The sequence below is a fragment of the Scyliorhinus canicula genome, chromosome 1 (assembly GCF_902713615.1).
Source record: "Scyliorhinus canicula chromosome 1, sScyCan1.1, whole genome shotgun sequence".
In the NCBI taxonomy this organism is placed as follows: domain Eukaryota; kingdom Metazoa; phylum Chordata; class Chondrichthyes; order Carcharhiniformes; family Scyliorhinidae; genus Scyliorhinus; species Scyliorhinus canicula.
Window position 1 is genome coordinate 177,237,248 of NC_052146.1, and position 16,314 is coordinate 177,253,561.

At 43.9% G+C, this 16,314-nt stretch overlaps 1 protein-coding gene across 2 annotated transcripts in view; it reads left to right on the top strand.

Moving 5' to 3' along the window:
* igf2r (insulin-like growth factor 2 receptor) overlaps nucleotides 1-16,314 on the top strand; it is a 214,653-nt gene that overhangs the window by 21,515 nt on the left and 176,824 nt on the right. For both annotated transcript variants that reach the window (XM_038803333.1, XM_038803343.1), the window contains exon 2: nucleotides 14,783-14,913. In XM_038803333.1, the coding sequence (XP_038659261.1) occupies nucleotides 14,783-14,913 (131 nt within the window). The remainder of the gene's footprint in view (nucleotides 1-14,782; nucleotides 14,914-16,314) is intronic.

Sequence of the window (16,314 nt, forward strand, 5' to 3'; positions counted from 1 at the left end):
AATAGATTCCAGCACTGACAGCTGATGGCAGGCTAACTGGTCTTAAGTTCTCTATCCTTTTCCTCCTTTCTTGAATAGCAGAGTTGTATTTGCTGATTTCCAATCTGCTGAGACTGTTCCAGAACCTAGAGAGTTATTTTTTTGGAACTACTTGTTTTTATTTTTCTAATCTCAGCATACAGAAACAAAAGATTGGCATTGTAAAAGAGTTAGAATTATCACATTAATCTTCAGTATTGTTGACAGAAATATAAAAGAAACAATATTGCAAAGGCACTTCAAATTTAGCAAATCAAGTTACACATACAGGCAAGTGTTGATGTAGCAGATAAACAAGAATTTGATGATAACTGGTCCATTTAAAAGTTGCTTCCTTACTTAGAGCACAGTGACAATTTACTTTTTTTTAAAAGGGGAGAAATATAATATATAATGGGTGGGGTGGGGTGGGGAGTGCTCTCTGTGGTTTAGTTTGTGAACGATATTCCATGACTGGGATCCAGTTTGTGAAGATATTTCATTACTGGGATCCACTTTTGAAATAATTTTTCGCTCTAAGTAAGCGTAATGCATGCGTGATTCTTTCCATCTCAAATAGCTCTCTGACTTTGGATAACCAAATTTCATAGGTTGGGGATATGGATTCAGCAAATGGAGGGTGATGCCCTTAATGGCAGTTATAAGCAAAATTTGTAAAATCTAGTTCTTTTATTCCTTCCATCTCTTCTGGAATTGCACCTAATAAAGCAGTTGAGGGGGGGGGGTGTGGGGGGTCTGTGGGGTATCCATAATACATCAGCCAATGTTTTAAAGACCTTATCCCAATGCTCTCTCAACTTTGGGCATGACCAGAATGCGTGTAAGCAATGACCAGTTGGTTCCCTGTAGTGTCTCCTGCAATTACTTGTGGGGGGCGAAACCAATTTTTACAGTAATGTGTGGTGTTCTGAGGTACCTAGTAATGAGCTTCCAGATGGGCTTCAGAATTCCAGTCTTCTATGGGTAACTCCTATTGCAGTCCAACCTCTCATTTTCTTTTAATGTGTAATGAATTGCTAGGGCACCATAGAGACCATTGTCTGATATATACAAGATATTACTTTTCCTCCAGGGACACCTCGCTGAATGTTTACAAATATGACTCTATTGGGATGGATTTTGTTCAGGTCTTCATGTTTTAAAAGAATTATTTTAACTGTAGGTATCTTTATTTTTTTTAAAAGTCAGTATTTGGAAGACCGAATTCCCCTCTGATCTGTTCAAATTATTTCAGAGTATCCTGTTGAAATACCTAATGAAGGAAGGTGACATCATATTCGGACCATTTCTTAAAGGATTTGAAAAATCATAACCAGTGCACCTATGACCTCTTCAGCTACCTCTTTTAGAACCTTTGGACTTGGGCCATCAGGTCTTGGGGATTGATCAGATTTTAATTTCTCTGGTACCTTTTCCCCTGCTAATATCAATTATCCTAATTTTCTCACTTTTATTAAGCCAAGCCCTAGGTTACTCTGGTTGGTAATTTGTCTTACTGCGAAGACGGTCACAAATTATTTGCCATTTCCTCATTGCTGTGAAGGTTTATGCTATTCTCTGCCTCTAAGGGACTAATGTTTACTTCAGCTTCTATCTTGTATATACTTGGAAATGTTTTTGCAATCTGTTTTTATATTCCTGGCTAGCGCTCATTCTATTTCTCAGACATACTTAACATCTCTTATTTCAATCTAATACTATCCTTGATATTTTGTTTTTGAAGTTGTATAGAGTTAGCAATAGATTGAAGGTATTCGGTACGAAATTTTATCTCTTGCCGCAGGTGGATTGATTCCTAGTAAGGGATACTTATGAGCTTCAGTGCTGTGTTTGTGCACTGGGACTAGAGTCAAGGAGTCCGTCGCACAATAGTGAATGAGCACCTATTATTAGATCCTGTTCCATGGCCGTTTGACAATGGTGGGAGAACCAGAAAACGTCTCGGCTACTGTGTCAAAAAGAATTCTAACTGTGGACTGTCACATGCCATCGTAAGTCGGGGAGAGACCTGTGATGACAGTCTGCTTGGGACCTTTTTGGGCTCCGTTGCTTATCAATAAGAAGCTTTGGCATTTTAATATGAGATGCCTGATGCCCAAACTCAATTCTTTTGCTGCTCTTATCGCCCAGTTTAATTCCTTCTACAAGCTCTGGTGCTGTTAATGTACAGCAGTAAATCCCTCGCATACTAACTGCTGGCAGTAAGGAAATCTGTACATTGTTCATCAGTTCAAGGTATAGGTCCCAAGCAGCTTAATTGGGCCTCTGTTTTTTGCTTTCTGTTGCTGGTATCAGTTGTGTTTGAACACTATTTGGATGCTGTCTAGTGCCATACAGATCAAACTTAATGAAGAATAAACTCCTCTATATGGTCCAAAAAGAGTGTGTGTTGGACACCTCCTTGGAGAAAACTGTGTCAATGACTACTTCTGGAAGAATGGAAAACAAGTGGGGAAGTGAGGGGCAAACTGAAATGAAACTTTGCTGCAAAATGAAAATTGCTTATTGCCACAAGTAGGCTTCCAATGAAGTTACTGTGAAAAGCCCCTAGTCGCCACATTCCGGCGCCTGTTCGGGTACACAGAGAATTCAGAATGTCCAAATTAATGGGAGGAAACTAGAGATAATAACTATTGTAGCCACGGTTGTTAGTCATATAAGTGGGGAATATGAGTTTAGTAGGAGGGCATGCTTTTGACACACTTCCACCTTTACTGTTAATTCCCAACTCTAGGTAGCATTTTTCTCTTCACAAACTCCCAACACTCTCTCTCTCTTCCCCCCCCCCCCCCCCCCCCCCCCTAACCCCCGCAAAAACAATGTCTGCTGTGATTGAGGTGGAGCAGCAATTGCTGAACAACCCTGAGTGTGCTCATCGGGAGAACATGCAAATTCTGCACACAGTGACCCAAGCAGGGAATCAAACCTGGGACCCTGGCACTGTGCTTTATGGAAGTAACCTTAGATGTGTATTAGTATTTTCAAAAGACATTTGATGTGCTACATCGAAGGTTACTATATAAAATGAGAGCTTGTGGTATTGGGGTAACATATTTGTATGGATAGAGGATTGGTTAGCTAACGGGAAGCAAAGGAATAGATAAATATGTTGTTTTCAGGTTAACAGTCTGTAAATAGTGGAGTGCCACAGGGATCAATGCTGGACTTCCACTATTTTCACCCTATATTGATAACTTTGAAGGGACCCTGTATATGGTAGCTAAATATGCTGATGGTGCAAAATTAGAGGTGGGAAAGCAAGTTGTGAAGAGGATAAAAGTCTGCAAAAGGATATAGATAGGTTAAGTGAATGGGCAAAATATTGGCAGATGGCATATGATACGGGAAATATGAACTTGACCAATTTGACAGAAAGAACAGACAATCGGAATGCAATCAAGGTAGAGGGATCACAGAAATCTGTGGAACAGAGGGATCTGGCTGTCCTGGATGTCATCCTGGAAGCATGAATCAGAAAAAGCTGGTATGTTGGTATCAAGCAAGTGATTGGGAATATAAATGGAACGTTAGCCTTTATTGCAAGGACAATGGAATATTAGAGCATTAAAGGGTAACTATAGCTGTGCAAGGTATTGATGAGACCACTCCTGGACTATTGTATATAGTTTTGATCTCCTTGGTTAAAAGGCGGGATATAATTGCATTGGAAGCAGTTTAGAGAAAGTTCACCTGGCTGATTCCTACAACAAAGAGATTGTCTTATGAGGAGAGATTGAGCAGGTTTGGGGTTCCCCCTTTGGAGTTTTGAAGAACGGGAGCTGATTTTATTGGAACAAAATATTCTGAGGGGATTTGATAGGATGGATGATGTTTTAAAAATAAGTGCTCTTCCTCTTATGACAGATGAGGAAATGTTTTCTCTCTGGAGGGTTGTTAGAATTCTCCAGTGGAGGCTGGGTCAATGAATGTATACCAAGCTGAGTTAGACGGATTTTTGAAGAATAAATAAGTCCTGGGTTATGCAAGGCAGGCAGGAACATGGAGATGAGGCTACAAAATGATCAGCCATGACCTTACTGAATAGTAGACCTGGATCGAGGGACCGAATGATGTACTTGTATTTCTTATAATCTTATGACCTATTATCTCTGTAAGAATTGATCTCCTGATCTTGCACTTCATCTTGCTGATAAAGTATATAGGGCTTGGGAGGCACTATTGGTTAGTTATTTTCCTGTAGATAATAGCTATTGTAGCCACAGTTGCTAGTCATACAAGTGGGGAATATGAGTTTAGTGGGAGGGCATGCTTTTGACACACTTCCACATTTACTGTTAATTCCCAACTCTAGGTAGCATTTTTCTCTTCACAAACTCCCAACACTCTCTTTTCCCCCCCCCCCCTAAACCCCGAAAAAACAATGTCTGCTGTGATTGAGGTGGAGCAGCAATTGCTGAACAACCCTGAGTGTGTTAATAGCTACACTGATAACAATTCAAGATAATCAGTTGAGCTTCTAATGTGGATTGTTTGTATTTACTGCAAGTCGCATGTATTCACCTGCACGGACCTGTTCTCTGCAAACAAAAGAATATGTTCAAGCCTTGCACCTTGCCTGCGAGTGTGCGGAATAATCATAGAATTTACAGTGCAGAAGGAAGCCATTCAACCCATCCAGTCTGCACAGGCCCTTGGAAAGAGCACCCTAAGCCCACGCCTCCACATTATCCTGTAACCCAGTAACCCCACCTAACCTTTTTGGACACTTAGGGCAATTTATCATGGCCAATCCACGTAACCTGCACATCTTTGAACTGTGGGAGGAAACCGATGCACCCAGAGGAAGCCCACGCAGATACAGGGAGGACATGCAGATTCAACTCGGGCAGTGACCCAAGCCGGGAATCGAACCTGGGACCCTGGAGCTGTGAAACAACTGTGCTAACCACTGTGCTACCATGCGCCCTGATTGTTATGATCTGGCAGGTGGTAATTGCTGTGCTAACCAAACCCCAAAGGGAAACTTGGTAGGCTATTACCACAATTTTCAATTTGTATTTTACTGAGAAAATGCATGGACTGAAGTCAGGAGCCACAAATTCCAGTAACACTGTTGGCGATTTTAAATATTTAAATGAAAAGAAAACTCAAGATTACATTTACGCAGTTAAAATTAGTCTGACAGAATATTTCCCCAAAAGATTCTTACTCTGTTAAACTCAAAAATAAACATCCCTTTAGGCAAGAGTGCCTATGGATATAATCTATAAAAATTTCAGTAATAACCATGAGGCACTTGCTGCTGCTACCGGGAAGATATATTTCAGAGCTTCTCCTTTCTATCCGCAGTGGAGAACTCTAAAAGCTTGAGAACAAAACCCTGCTTTTTTGAAAACACCGAACCCTCTGGGCTGGCTGCAAAACGCTCATAATACTTAACAAATCTGTTGCAGCACCGAACACATTCCAGGGTCTTACATGGCCACTCTCCTCAATGCAGCTTCCAAACTCTCCTTAAATATGTTTTTTCTCATTGATCTTTAAAGCCATTTTTCAAAGCATCTCTCTGATCATAACTGTCTTCAAAATATAAAAATCTTTCATGTACTCTTGCCCTGAAACAATAAAACTTGACTTTTCCCAAGTTTATTTCTGACCTTTCCTCAAGTTAGAAACTGCTTAACCCCCTTTGAACCAACAGCTAAAAATCCAAATCCACACTTATCTCTGAATGCAAATTTATACCCATATTGTGCTTGCTTGTGGAACATCCAACATGACCCAATTATTTCAAATGCATGCTTTTCACACCTAATCCCTTTGGTTTCAATTCCAGGCACCCAGTCTCCAGATTAATTAAATTAGTCGTTCTTACACAGCTCACAATCCTACTTTACAGAATACCACAGTATCCCAAAAATATTTTAAAATTTTTCCCGGGAACCATAGTTCCCCTCTGTTTCCTCCATGGCAATGCCTTGGCCAAACGCAGTCAACTGGCCAAACAATCGTATCTCTTGTGGTATGGATTGTTATTTTTGTCCTGATGAGTGCAAGGGGCAAAAGCTTTGGCAACATGTTGCTTAATTTCAGCAACATTTAAGTTCTGTACTATCAAGCCAGCATTAAATTCTTTCCCTCCCTCGTCACCCCACCAATGTTCCCAAATCCAGTGAGCAAAACAACTTTTATTTATTTTTTGAGCCTACATAACCATAGCTCACATTTTTGGTATAATATTCATGAATCATTTAGACTTTTCGTATTTTTTCATACTCTCTCAGCGCCAGGGAACCAGTTTAGATTCGGCCTTTTGTATCTCTGTGGAGTTTGCATGTTCTCCGTGTTTGCATGGGTTTCCTCCCACAGTCCAAAGATGTGCAGGTTAGGTGGATTGGCCATGATCAATGTGTGGGGATAGGGTGGGGGAATGTGCCTTGGTTGCTAATTTACAAGAGCTTGTGCCCTGTTAATTGTTGTAATTTATGTTTACCCTGGTGTTGCAGGGGTAGTTGAACAGTGGTGGATGTGGAAGCTTAACTGTTCTTTTATTTCATTACAATATTGCTGATTTAAATTTTTTCCTTTACGACTGGACAGGATAATATGGCTGAGATGCATAATTAACCACAGTTTTGGCTAAGGATGGCAACTATAAAATAGTCTTGAGCTAAACGCCTAATCAGTTTGCATTAACCTCTGGTCATGTACAGCTGAACATTAGGTAAGTTTAGGATTAGTTTGGAGTTAGCTGCGATGGTCCCCCTTAAAAGCCACCTAAAATTCATCTGGCTTACGCATGAATACTGATGAAATGTGATATTTGTGGGCTGTTCCCTCGGAATTCTATCCCTGGATGTATTGCCATCATAAAAGGATAAGGTGAATTGGGTCGAGCAGCAAAGACACTTTGTATTTGAGAGAAACTTCTAACTGTGCAGCGCGGTAGCACAAGTGGATAGCACTGAGGTTTCACATCGCCAGGGTCCTTGGTTCGATTCCCTGCTGGGTCACACTGTGTGAGGGGAGTCTGCACGTTCTCCCTGTGTCTGCGTGGGTTTCCTCTGGGTGCTCTGGTTTGCTCCCACAGTCCAAAGACGTGCAGGTTAAGTGGATTGGCCATGATAAATTGCCCTTAGTGACCAAAAAGGTAATGAGTGGTTATTGGTTTACGGGGGTAGGGTGGAAGTAAGGGCTTAAGTGGGTCGGTGCAGACTCGACGGGCTGAATGGCCTCCTTCTGCACTGTATGTTCTTAAAGCAAGATACCATGTTTGCAGAAATCTGCAATTAAAACAGAAAAATTAAAACATGGAAATAATCAGCAGCTCCAATATCTTCTGCAGAGAAAGAAACCGGTAATGGTTCCGGTCAGTGAGCTACTATGAGTAGATGTAGTAAGGATGTTCCAGATGGTGGGGGTGTTAGAACCAAGGTCACAGTCTGAGGATACTAGGTAGATTTTTAAAAAATAAATATTTTTCATTGGATTTTTGTAGGTAGACCGAGATGAGGTGAACTTTCTTCAGAGTGGTCAGCCTGTGGAAATTGTTACTACAGGAAGTAGTTAAAGCCAAAACATACATCAAGAAACAGTTAGATACATCAAGAAGCAGTTAGGTATAGCACTTGGGGGCGAAGGGGATCAAAGGATATGGGGGGGGGGGGGATATGAAGGCAGAATCAGACTACTGAGTTGGATGATTAGCTATGATAATGAATTATGGTTCCAATCCAGGCTCAAAGGGCAGTATGGCTTCCTCCTGCCTCTATTTTCAATGTTTTTATGCTTCCATTAAACCAGAAAAATTTGTACACTTAATGGATTAAAAGCAAATACTCAACCAGAAGAGGAAGGGGAAGAAGGAATAAATGGAATGTCTGATGGGATGGAGAGCAGGGCATAGAAAATGAGGAAAAGGACTGGGTAATTGGACCAGAAAATAATAAAAGATCGGCCTGGATGAGCTGATATAATCCCACTACCCGTTGCCTGAGGGGGAAATGATAGGAGCAGCAACCTGAAGTTGTTGAAATTGGAGTCCGGAAGGTTAAGTGTCTGATTAAAAGATGAAGTGCTGTTCCGCAAACGTCATAATAATAATAATAATCACTTATTGTCACAAGTAGGCTTCAATGAAGTTACTGTGAAAAGCCCCTAGTCGTCACATTCTGGCGCCTGTTCGGGGAGGCTGGTATGGGAACTGAACCCATGCTGCTGGCATTGTTCTGCATTACAAGCCAGCTATTTAGCCCACTTCTAAACCAGCCCCAGTTCATTGGAACAGTGTAGGGAGATTCAAGATGGGTTAGAGTGGGACAGAAAAATGGAAGCCAGTGACCGGCAGATCAGGGTTGTTTTTGCAAACTGAATGAGGTTTTCAGCAAAACAATCGCCCAATCTGCATTTGATGTCACCAATTTAATGGTGAATGCAAAGTGAGCAGTGCATACAATGTACCAAATTGGAAGAAGTGTAGTAAATGACTGTTTAACTTGGAATGAGGTTTTTGAGACCCAGGGTGATAGGTGGTGAAAGGGCAGGTGTTGCAATTTTATGTTTGCAAGGGAAGATGGCTGGAGGGGTTGGGGGAAGAATAGTGTGGGTGTTGAGGTGATGGAAAAGTAGACCAAGCCTTTTGGAGGGAACAGCCTCTTTGGAATGCTGAGAAGGGGAGATTCTTGTGTTGGGGATAGAGGAGGACAATCCATTGAATGTGGACGGTGAGTAGAAAATGAGAATGGGTGAGGACAAAAATGCAGGAACTGGGATGAAAGCAGTTGAAGGCCTCGTCAGCTGCAGTTGAGGAGGTAGGAAAACATAAATATAGTGGAAGTGGAAAAGTCGTTTTCTGATGCAGGGTGGGATGAATTGTAATACAGATAACTGGGAGTATGGGGGATAATAGTGGATATTGATGGACAGCTTACCCCCAAAAATGGAGATGGGGAAGTTGAAGGAAGAAAGTTGATGAGGAAAGGCTGGGTATTGGAAGCAAAGCTGAAGGAAGCTTCCAGTGTGTGTTGAGAGCAGGCAACAATGTACTGTAGGACTGAACAAGAATATTACACACCAGGCTGCAGGGTCACTGTCTGTGTGGAGTTTGCACATTCTCCCCGTGTCTGTGTGGATCTCGCCCCCACAACCCAAAGATGTGCAGGATAGGTGGATTGGCCACGCTAAATTGCCCCTTAATCGGGGAAAATAATTGGGTACTCTAAACTTTTAAAAAAAAAGAATATCACACACCACACAGAAGGGGCTCATGTCCACATGGGTTTCTACAATAACCTCTTTTATTTGGAGGAAGTGAGCAGAGTCAAAGGAAAGTTCTTCACTGTAAAAACACACGCACGTGCGCACACGCACACTTTCAGTCAGATGGTGGAGAAAGACTGTGTGGAAATGGATGGTTAGGGCCTCCATTCAAGGAAGAAGTGGGTTGAGACTTGCAGGTCATTTGATGACTGTTCATGTATATTCTTGCAAAAGCCCACAGTTGCACTAAGTACTTTGTTCAGTTGAGGCCTGGTGAGGTTCTCTATTAAGCTTTCGGTCTGAGTCATGATTTACAGTTACTTAGATAACTAAGTTAGAATGGTTTTGCTGTCTTCTGGAATCATTTGTGTTGTAAATTACTTCGACAAAGTCTTGCCCTTGGCTCCCAATAGACCTTCAATAATCAATGCAGAACGCTGGACCAATTTTCTTGATTGGTCATTGATTGACGTGGTTTTTTTTTCCAAGTCTTTCTGATCAGAAATATATTTTCTTTTTAAGTATTTTTTTTTTATTCAAGGCATTTCAACAAAAAGTATAAAAATACAATGTCAAAAGAACACCAGAAGAACATCCCCTCCAGCCTCCGCTGACACTGATCTCCAGCCACGCCCTGCCGTCCCATTTTACCCCCCCCCCCCCCCCCCCCCCCCCCCCCCAAAAAAAGCAGTCTTGGACATGCCCAGCACATGTGGATGAGATTTGTGCCCCCCACCACCCTGCGCACCGTCCACATTTCCACCCCCTCAAAAGAACCTGCTCATCCTCGCCACCGTCATGTGAACCCCATGCACCACTTTAAACTAGATGAGGCTTAAACTCTCACATGAAGAGGCCGTGTTCACTCTCTGAAAAGCATCAGCTCGTGTCCCAGCCCCCACCTTCTCTCCCAGCTCCTCTTTCCATTTGCACTTCATATCCTCCACCAGGCCAACCTCCTGCTCCATTAGTTCGTTGTAAATATCCAACACCTTCCCCCTCCCCTAATTTGTCCTCCGACGAGCTAATCTTGCAGCACCAGAGGCAGCTGACCCGGGAAGGATAGACGCTCCTCACAAAATCCCGAACCTGCAGGTACCTAAACCCATTCCCCTTGGGAACTTGTACAATTCCTCCAACTCCTCCAGCCTGCAAATTAGCCCCCTATAAACAAGTCCTTAAAGTACCTGCTCCCACGCCTGGAACCTCACTCCAATCTTGCTAGCAGAAACCTATGGTTGTCATAAATAGGTGCCCACAATGACATACCCTCTAACCCAAGTGCTGCATATACTGCCCCAACACCACCATTGGGCTAACGGAGTATCTGGCCGGTGAGAACGGCAAAGACGCCAACAACACAGCCCCCAAAATCGTTCCCCGACACGGTGCAGCCTTCACCCATCCCCAAACCAACCTGTCCTCCACGGCCCATTTCCTCGCCATCGCAATGTTTGCAGCCTAATAATTTATTGAATTTGGCAACACCAACAACCCTCGCCTCCATTCCAAAAAAGCCTGTCGCACCCCTGGGACCTTCCCCGCCCACACAAACCCCGAGATCAACCCATTGACTTTTCTGAAAAACGACTTGGGGTCAGAGAAGGCGAGATTCTGAAACACGAACAGAAACCTCAGCAGCACTGTCATTTTTACTGTCTGCACCCACCCAACCAGCGACAACAGCAACACATCCCACCTCTTAAAATCCATCTTCACCCTCTCCACCAATTGGGCCAAGTTCACCAATCGGGCTAAGTTCAATCTATGCAGCTCTGTGCCACTTTGATTCCAAGGTATCTAAAGCTTATCCACACCATCATGATTGTAACTCCCCAAACCTCCTTTCCTGCCCCTCGGCATTGATCAGAAACACCTCACTCTTTCCCATGTTAATTTGTGTCCCCAAATCCCCCTAAAATCCCTATAACCCCCCCCCCCCCAAAGCAGCCCATCGGGCCCAAAATATATAATGGGACGTCTACGTACAGTGACACCCTGAGCGCCATTGCCAATGGCTCTATCACCAAGGTGAAAAACAATGGGAGATCGTGGGCATCCCTGTCTCATCCCACAATGTTGCCCAAAGTACCCTGAATTTACTTGGTTCATCCGCATGCTCACCACCAGCGCCTTGTGCAACCCCCCCCCCCCCCCCCCCCCCCCCCCGGCATCATAATTACATTAAGTAACCACCGCACATTCATCGACAACTGCCTTCCTTTCATAAAACCTGCCTGATTCTCCCCAACCAACCCCGGTACACAGTCCTCAATCCACAATGCAAGCACCTTTGCCAAAAGCTTGGCATCAACATTCAATAACAAAATTGGGCGATACGACTCACACTGCTCCGAGTCCTTCTCCTTTTCCAAAATCAGGGCGATGGAAGCCTGTGATAAAGTAGGGGGGAGTTTCCCCCTCTTCCTTGCCTTATTATATGCCCTCACCAGCTGTGGCCCCAGGTCTGCCCCAAACTTTATATAAAACCCGACTGGGAAACTGACCAGGCCCAGGGCCTTCCCCGCCTGCATTGCCCCCCTTGCCATCCATCACCTCCTGCAGCCCAATCGGGGCCTCCAAGCCCCAAACCAGCCCCTCCTCCACTTTGTGGAAACTCCAAATCATCCAGGAATCACCTCATTCCCCCCCCCACATACCCCATTCGCCCCTTCCGGGTCCAACACCACCTTACCCCCCTTGTCCCACTCTACTGATCTCCCTTGCCGCTGCCTACGTTTTCAACTGATGGGCCAGCATACTACTTGCCTTCTCCCCGTACTTGTAAACTGCCACTGGCCCTCTGCAACTACCCTACTGCCTTTCCCGTAAACACTAACTCGGAACTGCATCTGGAGTCTCTGTTTCTTTCTCCGGTGCACCAAGTACCTCCTATCCACCCTTGAAATCTCATCGACCGACGGCCCTGCCTCTCCTCCCATTCCACCCTCTCCCTATGCGCCCGACTCAAAACAAATTCCCATCTGACTATTGCATTTAGTGCCTCCCACAATGTGGTGGCTGTGACTTCCCCTGTTAACCTCCACATAGCCCCGTATGGCAGCCCTCACCCACTCACTCATCCCGTCATCCGCCAACAGCCCCAGATCTAACCTCCATCTTAGCTGTTGGACCTCCCCCGAACCACCCGCAAATCCACCCAATGCAGCGTGTGATCAGAGAACACGATCGCCGAATACCCCGAGACGACCACTCTTGGCAGCAGTGCTTTGACAATTGCGAAAATGTTGATCTGGGAATACACCTCGGTGCACATGCACATGGGAGAAGTATGAAAACTCTTCCACCTCAGCCTCCCGAACCTCCATGGGTCCAAGCCGCCCCCCCTCAAAATAATCAACCATAAAATCTGCATCATCCCAATTTGGGACATAAACGTTTACCAGGACCACCGGCATCCCCTCCAGCTGCCCACTAACCACCAGATACCTACCATCCCCCCCGCCCTGATCAGCCACAATGCTCTGTACCTAAAACACCACCATCTTATTGTCCGACACTTCCACTCCCCTCGTCTTCATATCCAGCCCCCGAGTGGAACACCTGCCCCACCCATTCCCTCCAGCCTTGCCTGATCCCCCAACTTGTGTGTGTCCTGTAAAAACACCAGGTCCGCCTTCAAGTTCTTCAGATGCATGAACACATGCGACCGTTTAACCGGCCCATTCAACCCTCGCAAGTTCCACATGATCAGCCTTGTTGGGGGGGGGGGCTCCCGCCACCACCATCCCCTGCCAATCAGCCATTCCCCTTCTTGGGCTGGCCCACATCACGCACCCCTCCAGGCTCTCCCTCAGATGTCCACCGCCGCAGAAGGTCATTTTCAAGCATTCATTTGCCGCCTTGATAAAATTAGCCAGCAAGTTAATGAATTCGAAGATGACGTGTAGGTTGTCAGTAGCTCCCAGATTTCTGTGAATGCCCATCGTGCGTTGACATGATAAAGGTTGTGCATAGTACTAACCTTCCCCTTCAGAGACGTGATAAACCTACCAAGAAAGTGCTGGGGATAGATACTAGCCACATTATAAAACAGCAGCTAATATTCATACAGCAGGTATCAAACGACTAGCCACATGGACAGAATCATGGGGCACATGAACCATTTTTGTTTTTAAAAAAAGCTTCATCACTGAACCAACAGCAGAGGTCTCTCGATGAGACCTCTCTTGAAGACAGTGGACAGCACTTATCTGAATCTGCACAGGGGACGAAAAATGTGGCCACCTGCTCCATAAATGGAAGATGAGGAATGACCTGGTGTGATTTGTGTCTGAGTCCCAGAGTATGGAACGCATCTCTTCATGCCTAAATAAGATCTATTGCGTGAGGTACCTCCTTTCTCCATTCAGTACATCAGACCATCAAATGAGTTGCCAGACAAGAGTCAGTCATTATGGCACAGAAGGAAATAATTCGGCCCATCGAGGCCATGGCAGCTTTCTGAAGAATAATACAATCAGCCCCATTTCCCTATTCTAACCCCAGAGTTCTTAAGTTTAGTGTCCTCACATGCCTCCCTAATTTCCTCTTGAAATCATTGTTCCTGCTTCCACCACCTTGCAAGTTCCAGGCCATCATCACTTGCGATGTTTAAATAAAATTTGTCCTCATTTTGTGCTTTTGAGTGCAGAGGAGAAGAGAGGGGGAGAGTCGGAAGAATCACTGCTGCGGCGTTCCCGATCCCGGGGGAAGCACCCAACGGCTTTGACCAGCTTTTCAGAATGCCGGCCGTGGCTGGCCTTTAAACGCGAACGTTGGAGTCTTCCCACCAGAAGCAGCAGTAGAAAGCAGGTCACACAGCCGACACGTACACGAATGTCACATGCCCTGTAGGCCCATGCTTTGAGTGTGAAATCATGGAGCAAAGATTCCTTTTTTTAGCTGCCAGCAAGCAAGCTGCAGGACTTTGTGAAGAACTGAAGATGGATAATTTTGCAATAAGGAAGAGAGGGCAGGAGACACAAACAGACCATTGAAGTTGCCATTGGTCCATTGTTTTGTGTGTAAATGCAGCAGCCAATTTGCATCCACGGAAACCCCAGAGGCGTTAAATGAGTTGATCAGTTTTCACAGTAATGTCATTGCAGTGTTAATGCAAGTCTACTTGTGACACTAATAAAGATTATTATTAGTATCTGTTTTTGGCTGTGGTCAAGGGTGAATATTATAGAGGACACCTTGTTTTTTGGGAAAAATGCCAAGGAATCTTTCACATCCTCCGAGGTTTACAGTTTTGTGTAAAGGAGGCAGCATTGTCTCAATACTCCATGGAAATAGCGTCCAGATTATGTGCTTGCAACTTGAATGAGGCTTGAACCCAGACTCTTGGCGTGTGCTACCAATGAGCCAAGCTGACCCCAAACATGTTAAGCTTGTGTAATTTTGTAGTAATCGCAGTTTTAATTTTTAGAAAAACCTGTACTGAATGCATAAGAACATGGAATAACATGGGGGAGATGTGGAATTGTACCTGGAATTAACATTACTTTCTTTCTTTTAGGTATACTTGGGAGGCGATAGATTCTGAAAAGGGAATAATTTACAAAATAAACCTATGCACCCCTCTAAATTGTGGGAGCTTGAGTGCCATTTGTGCTTTCAATTCGTCACAAAAAACCAACCAGTCAGTAGGTGAGTGTCACAGATTTTGCATTGTATAAGTTTCTTTTCAAAAGTCCATTTTCATGTTTGATTCTCTCGGAAGCATTATTTTGAATGTTGGTGTTGCATACTGATATGATTTTTTTTTTTAATGGCGTTTAATGAATTGGAATTCCACTGGTGGAGCATTCAATTCTACTTAAAGCTGTCAAATAAGGATATGTTCACAGACACTAACACAATGCTGTTGACCATGTCCCAATGTCCCATCTACAGTTGAACCGGTGTAAACTGGTGACTGAAAAGATGGACTAGATTTTTGTGCTCTTTTTCGTTCAAGCTGTAAAGCAAAAAATTGCCCTCAGCGAATGATGTATCAGGCAGAAACTCCACAAGATGGTCACAAGTATATTTGAGAGTTGAAATCAAAATCGTAGGAGTTCAACACACTGAGCAGCTGTGATACAAGGGAACGTACCGCTGCCAATACCTGAAACGCAGCTGACCAGATTATAAAGAATCACCTCCACGCCATTTCTACAGCTACACATCCAAGATATAAAAGTGCATAAAATTATTTCTCTGCACAACACGTGGAACTTGGCACTAAAAGGAAAGTGAACCACAGCAAGTACAGGAAATCTGAAAGAAAAATAAAGCACAGGCAAATACTGAGCAGGTATGGCAGCATCTGTAGAGAGAAAGGATTAACATTTTTGATCAATTGCTTTTCCTCCGAATTCAGTACTGGAGGACCTGACCTATATAATATAAAGATATATACTGCTCAATGTTTTCCAGCATTTCATTTTCATTTGGAATATAGGTCTATCTCTCAAATAATAACCAATACAGAATTCACAACCGGTTGCAAGACTAAGTTTGTAACAGATTCTGCCACTTCTGGGAGGGTCCACTTCCTTTCTTTTAAAATGAGACATCAACCACAATTCTGAGTTTCACTCAGTTGCAGTTTAGCTTTAAAAGCTGACCTTTTCATGAAAAGTGAGATTCATCCATCATATTAAAACCTGGTTTGCAGTGCAGTGGTCAGTCATTCAAGGGCAGCATGGTAACAGTGGTTAGCACTGTTGCTTCACAGGGTCCCAAGTTCGATTCCCTGCTTGGGTCACTGTCTGAGAAGTCTGCACATTCTCCGTGTCTGCGTGGGTTTCCTCCGGGTGCCCCGGTTACCCCTCGAGTCCCGAAAGACGTGTTGTTAGGTAATTTGGACATTCTGCATTTCTCCCTTAGTGTACCCGAACAGGTGCCGGAATGTGGTGACTAGGGGCTTTTCACAGTAACTTAATTGCCTACTTGTGACAATAAAGATTATTAAAAAATATTGAAACAAAACTTGTTTTTCCCTCACTATCCCCTGAAGATCTAACACTGGAAAAAGAAAAATTGCTCTGGTTAGCCTGAAAGTAA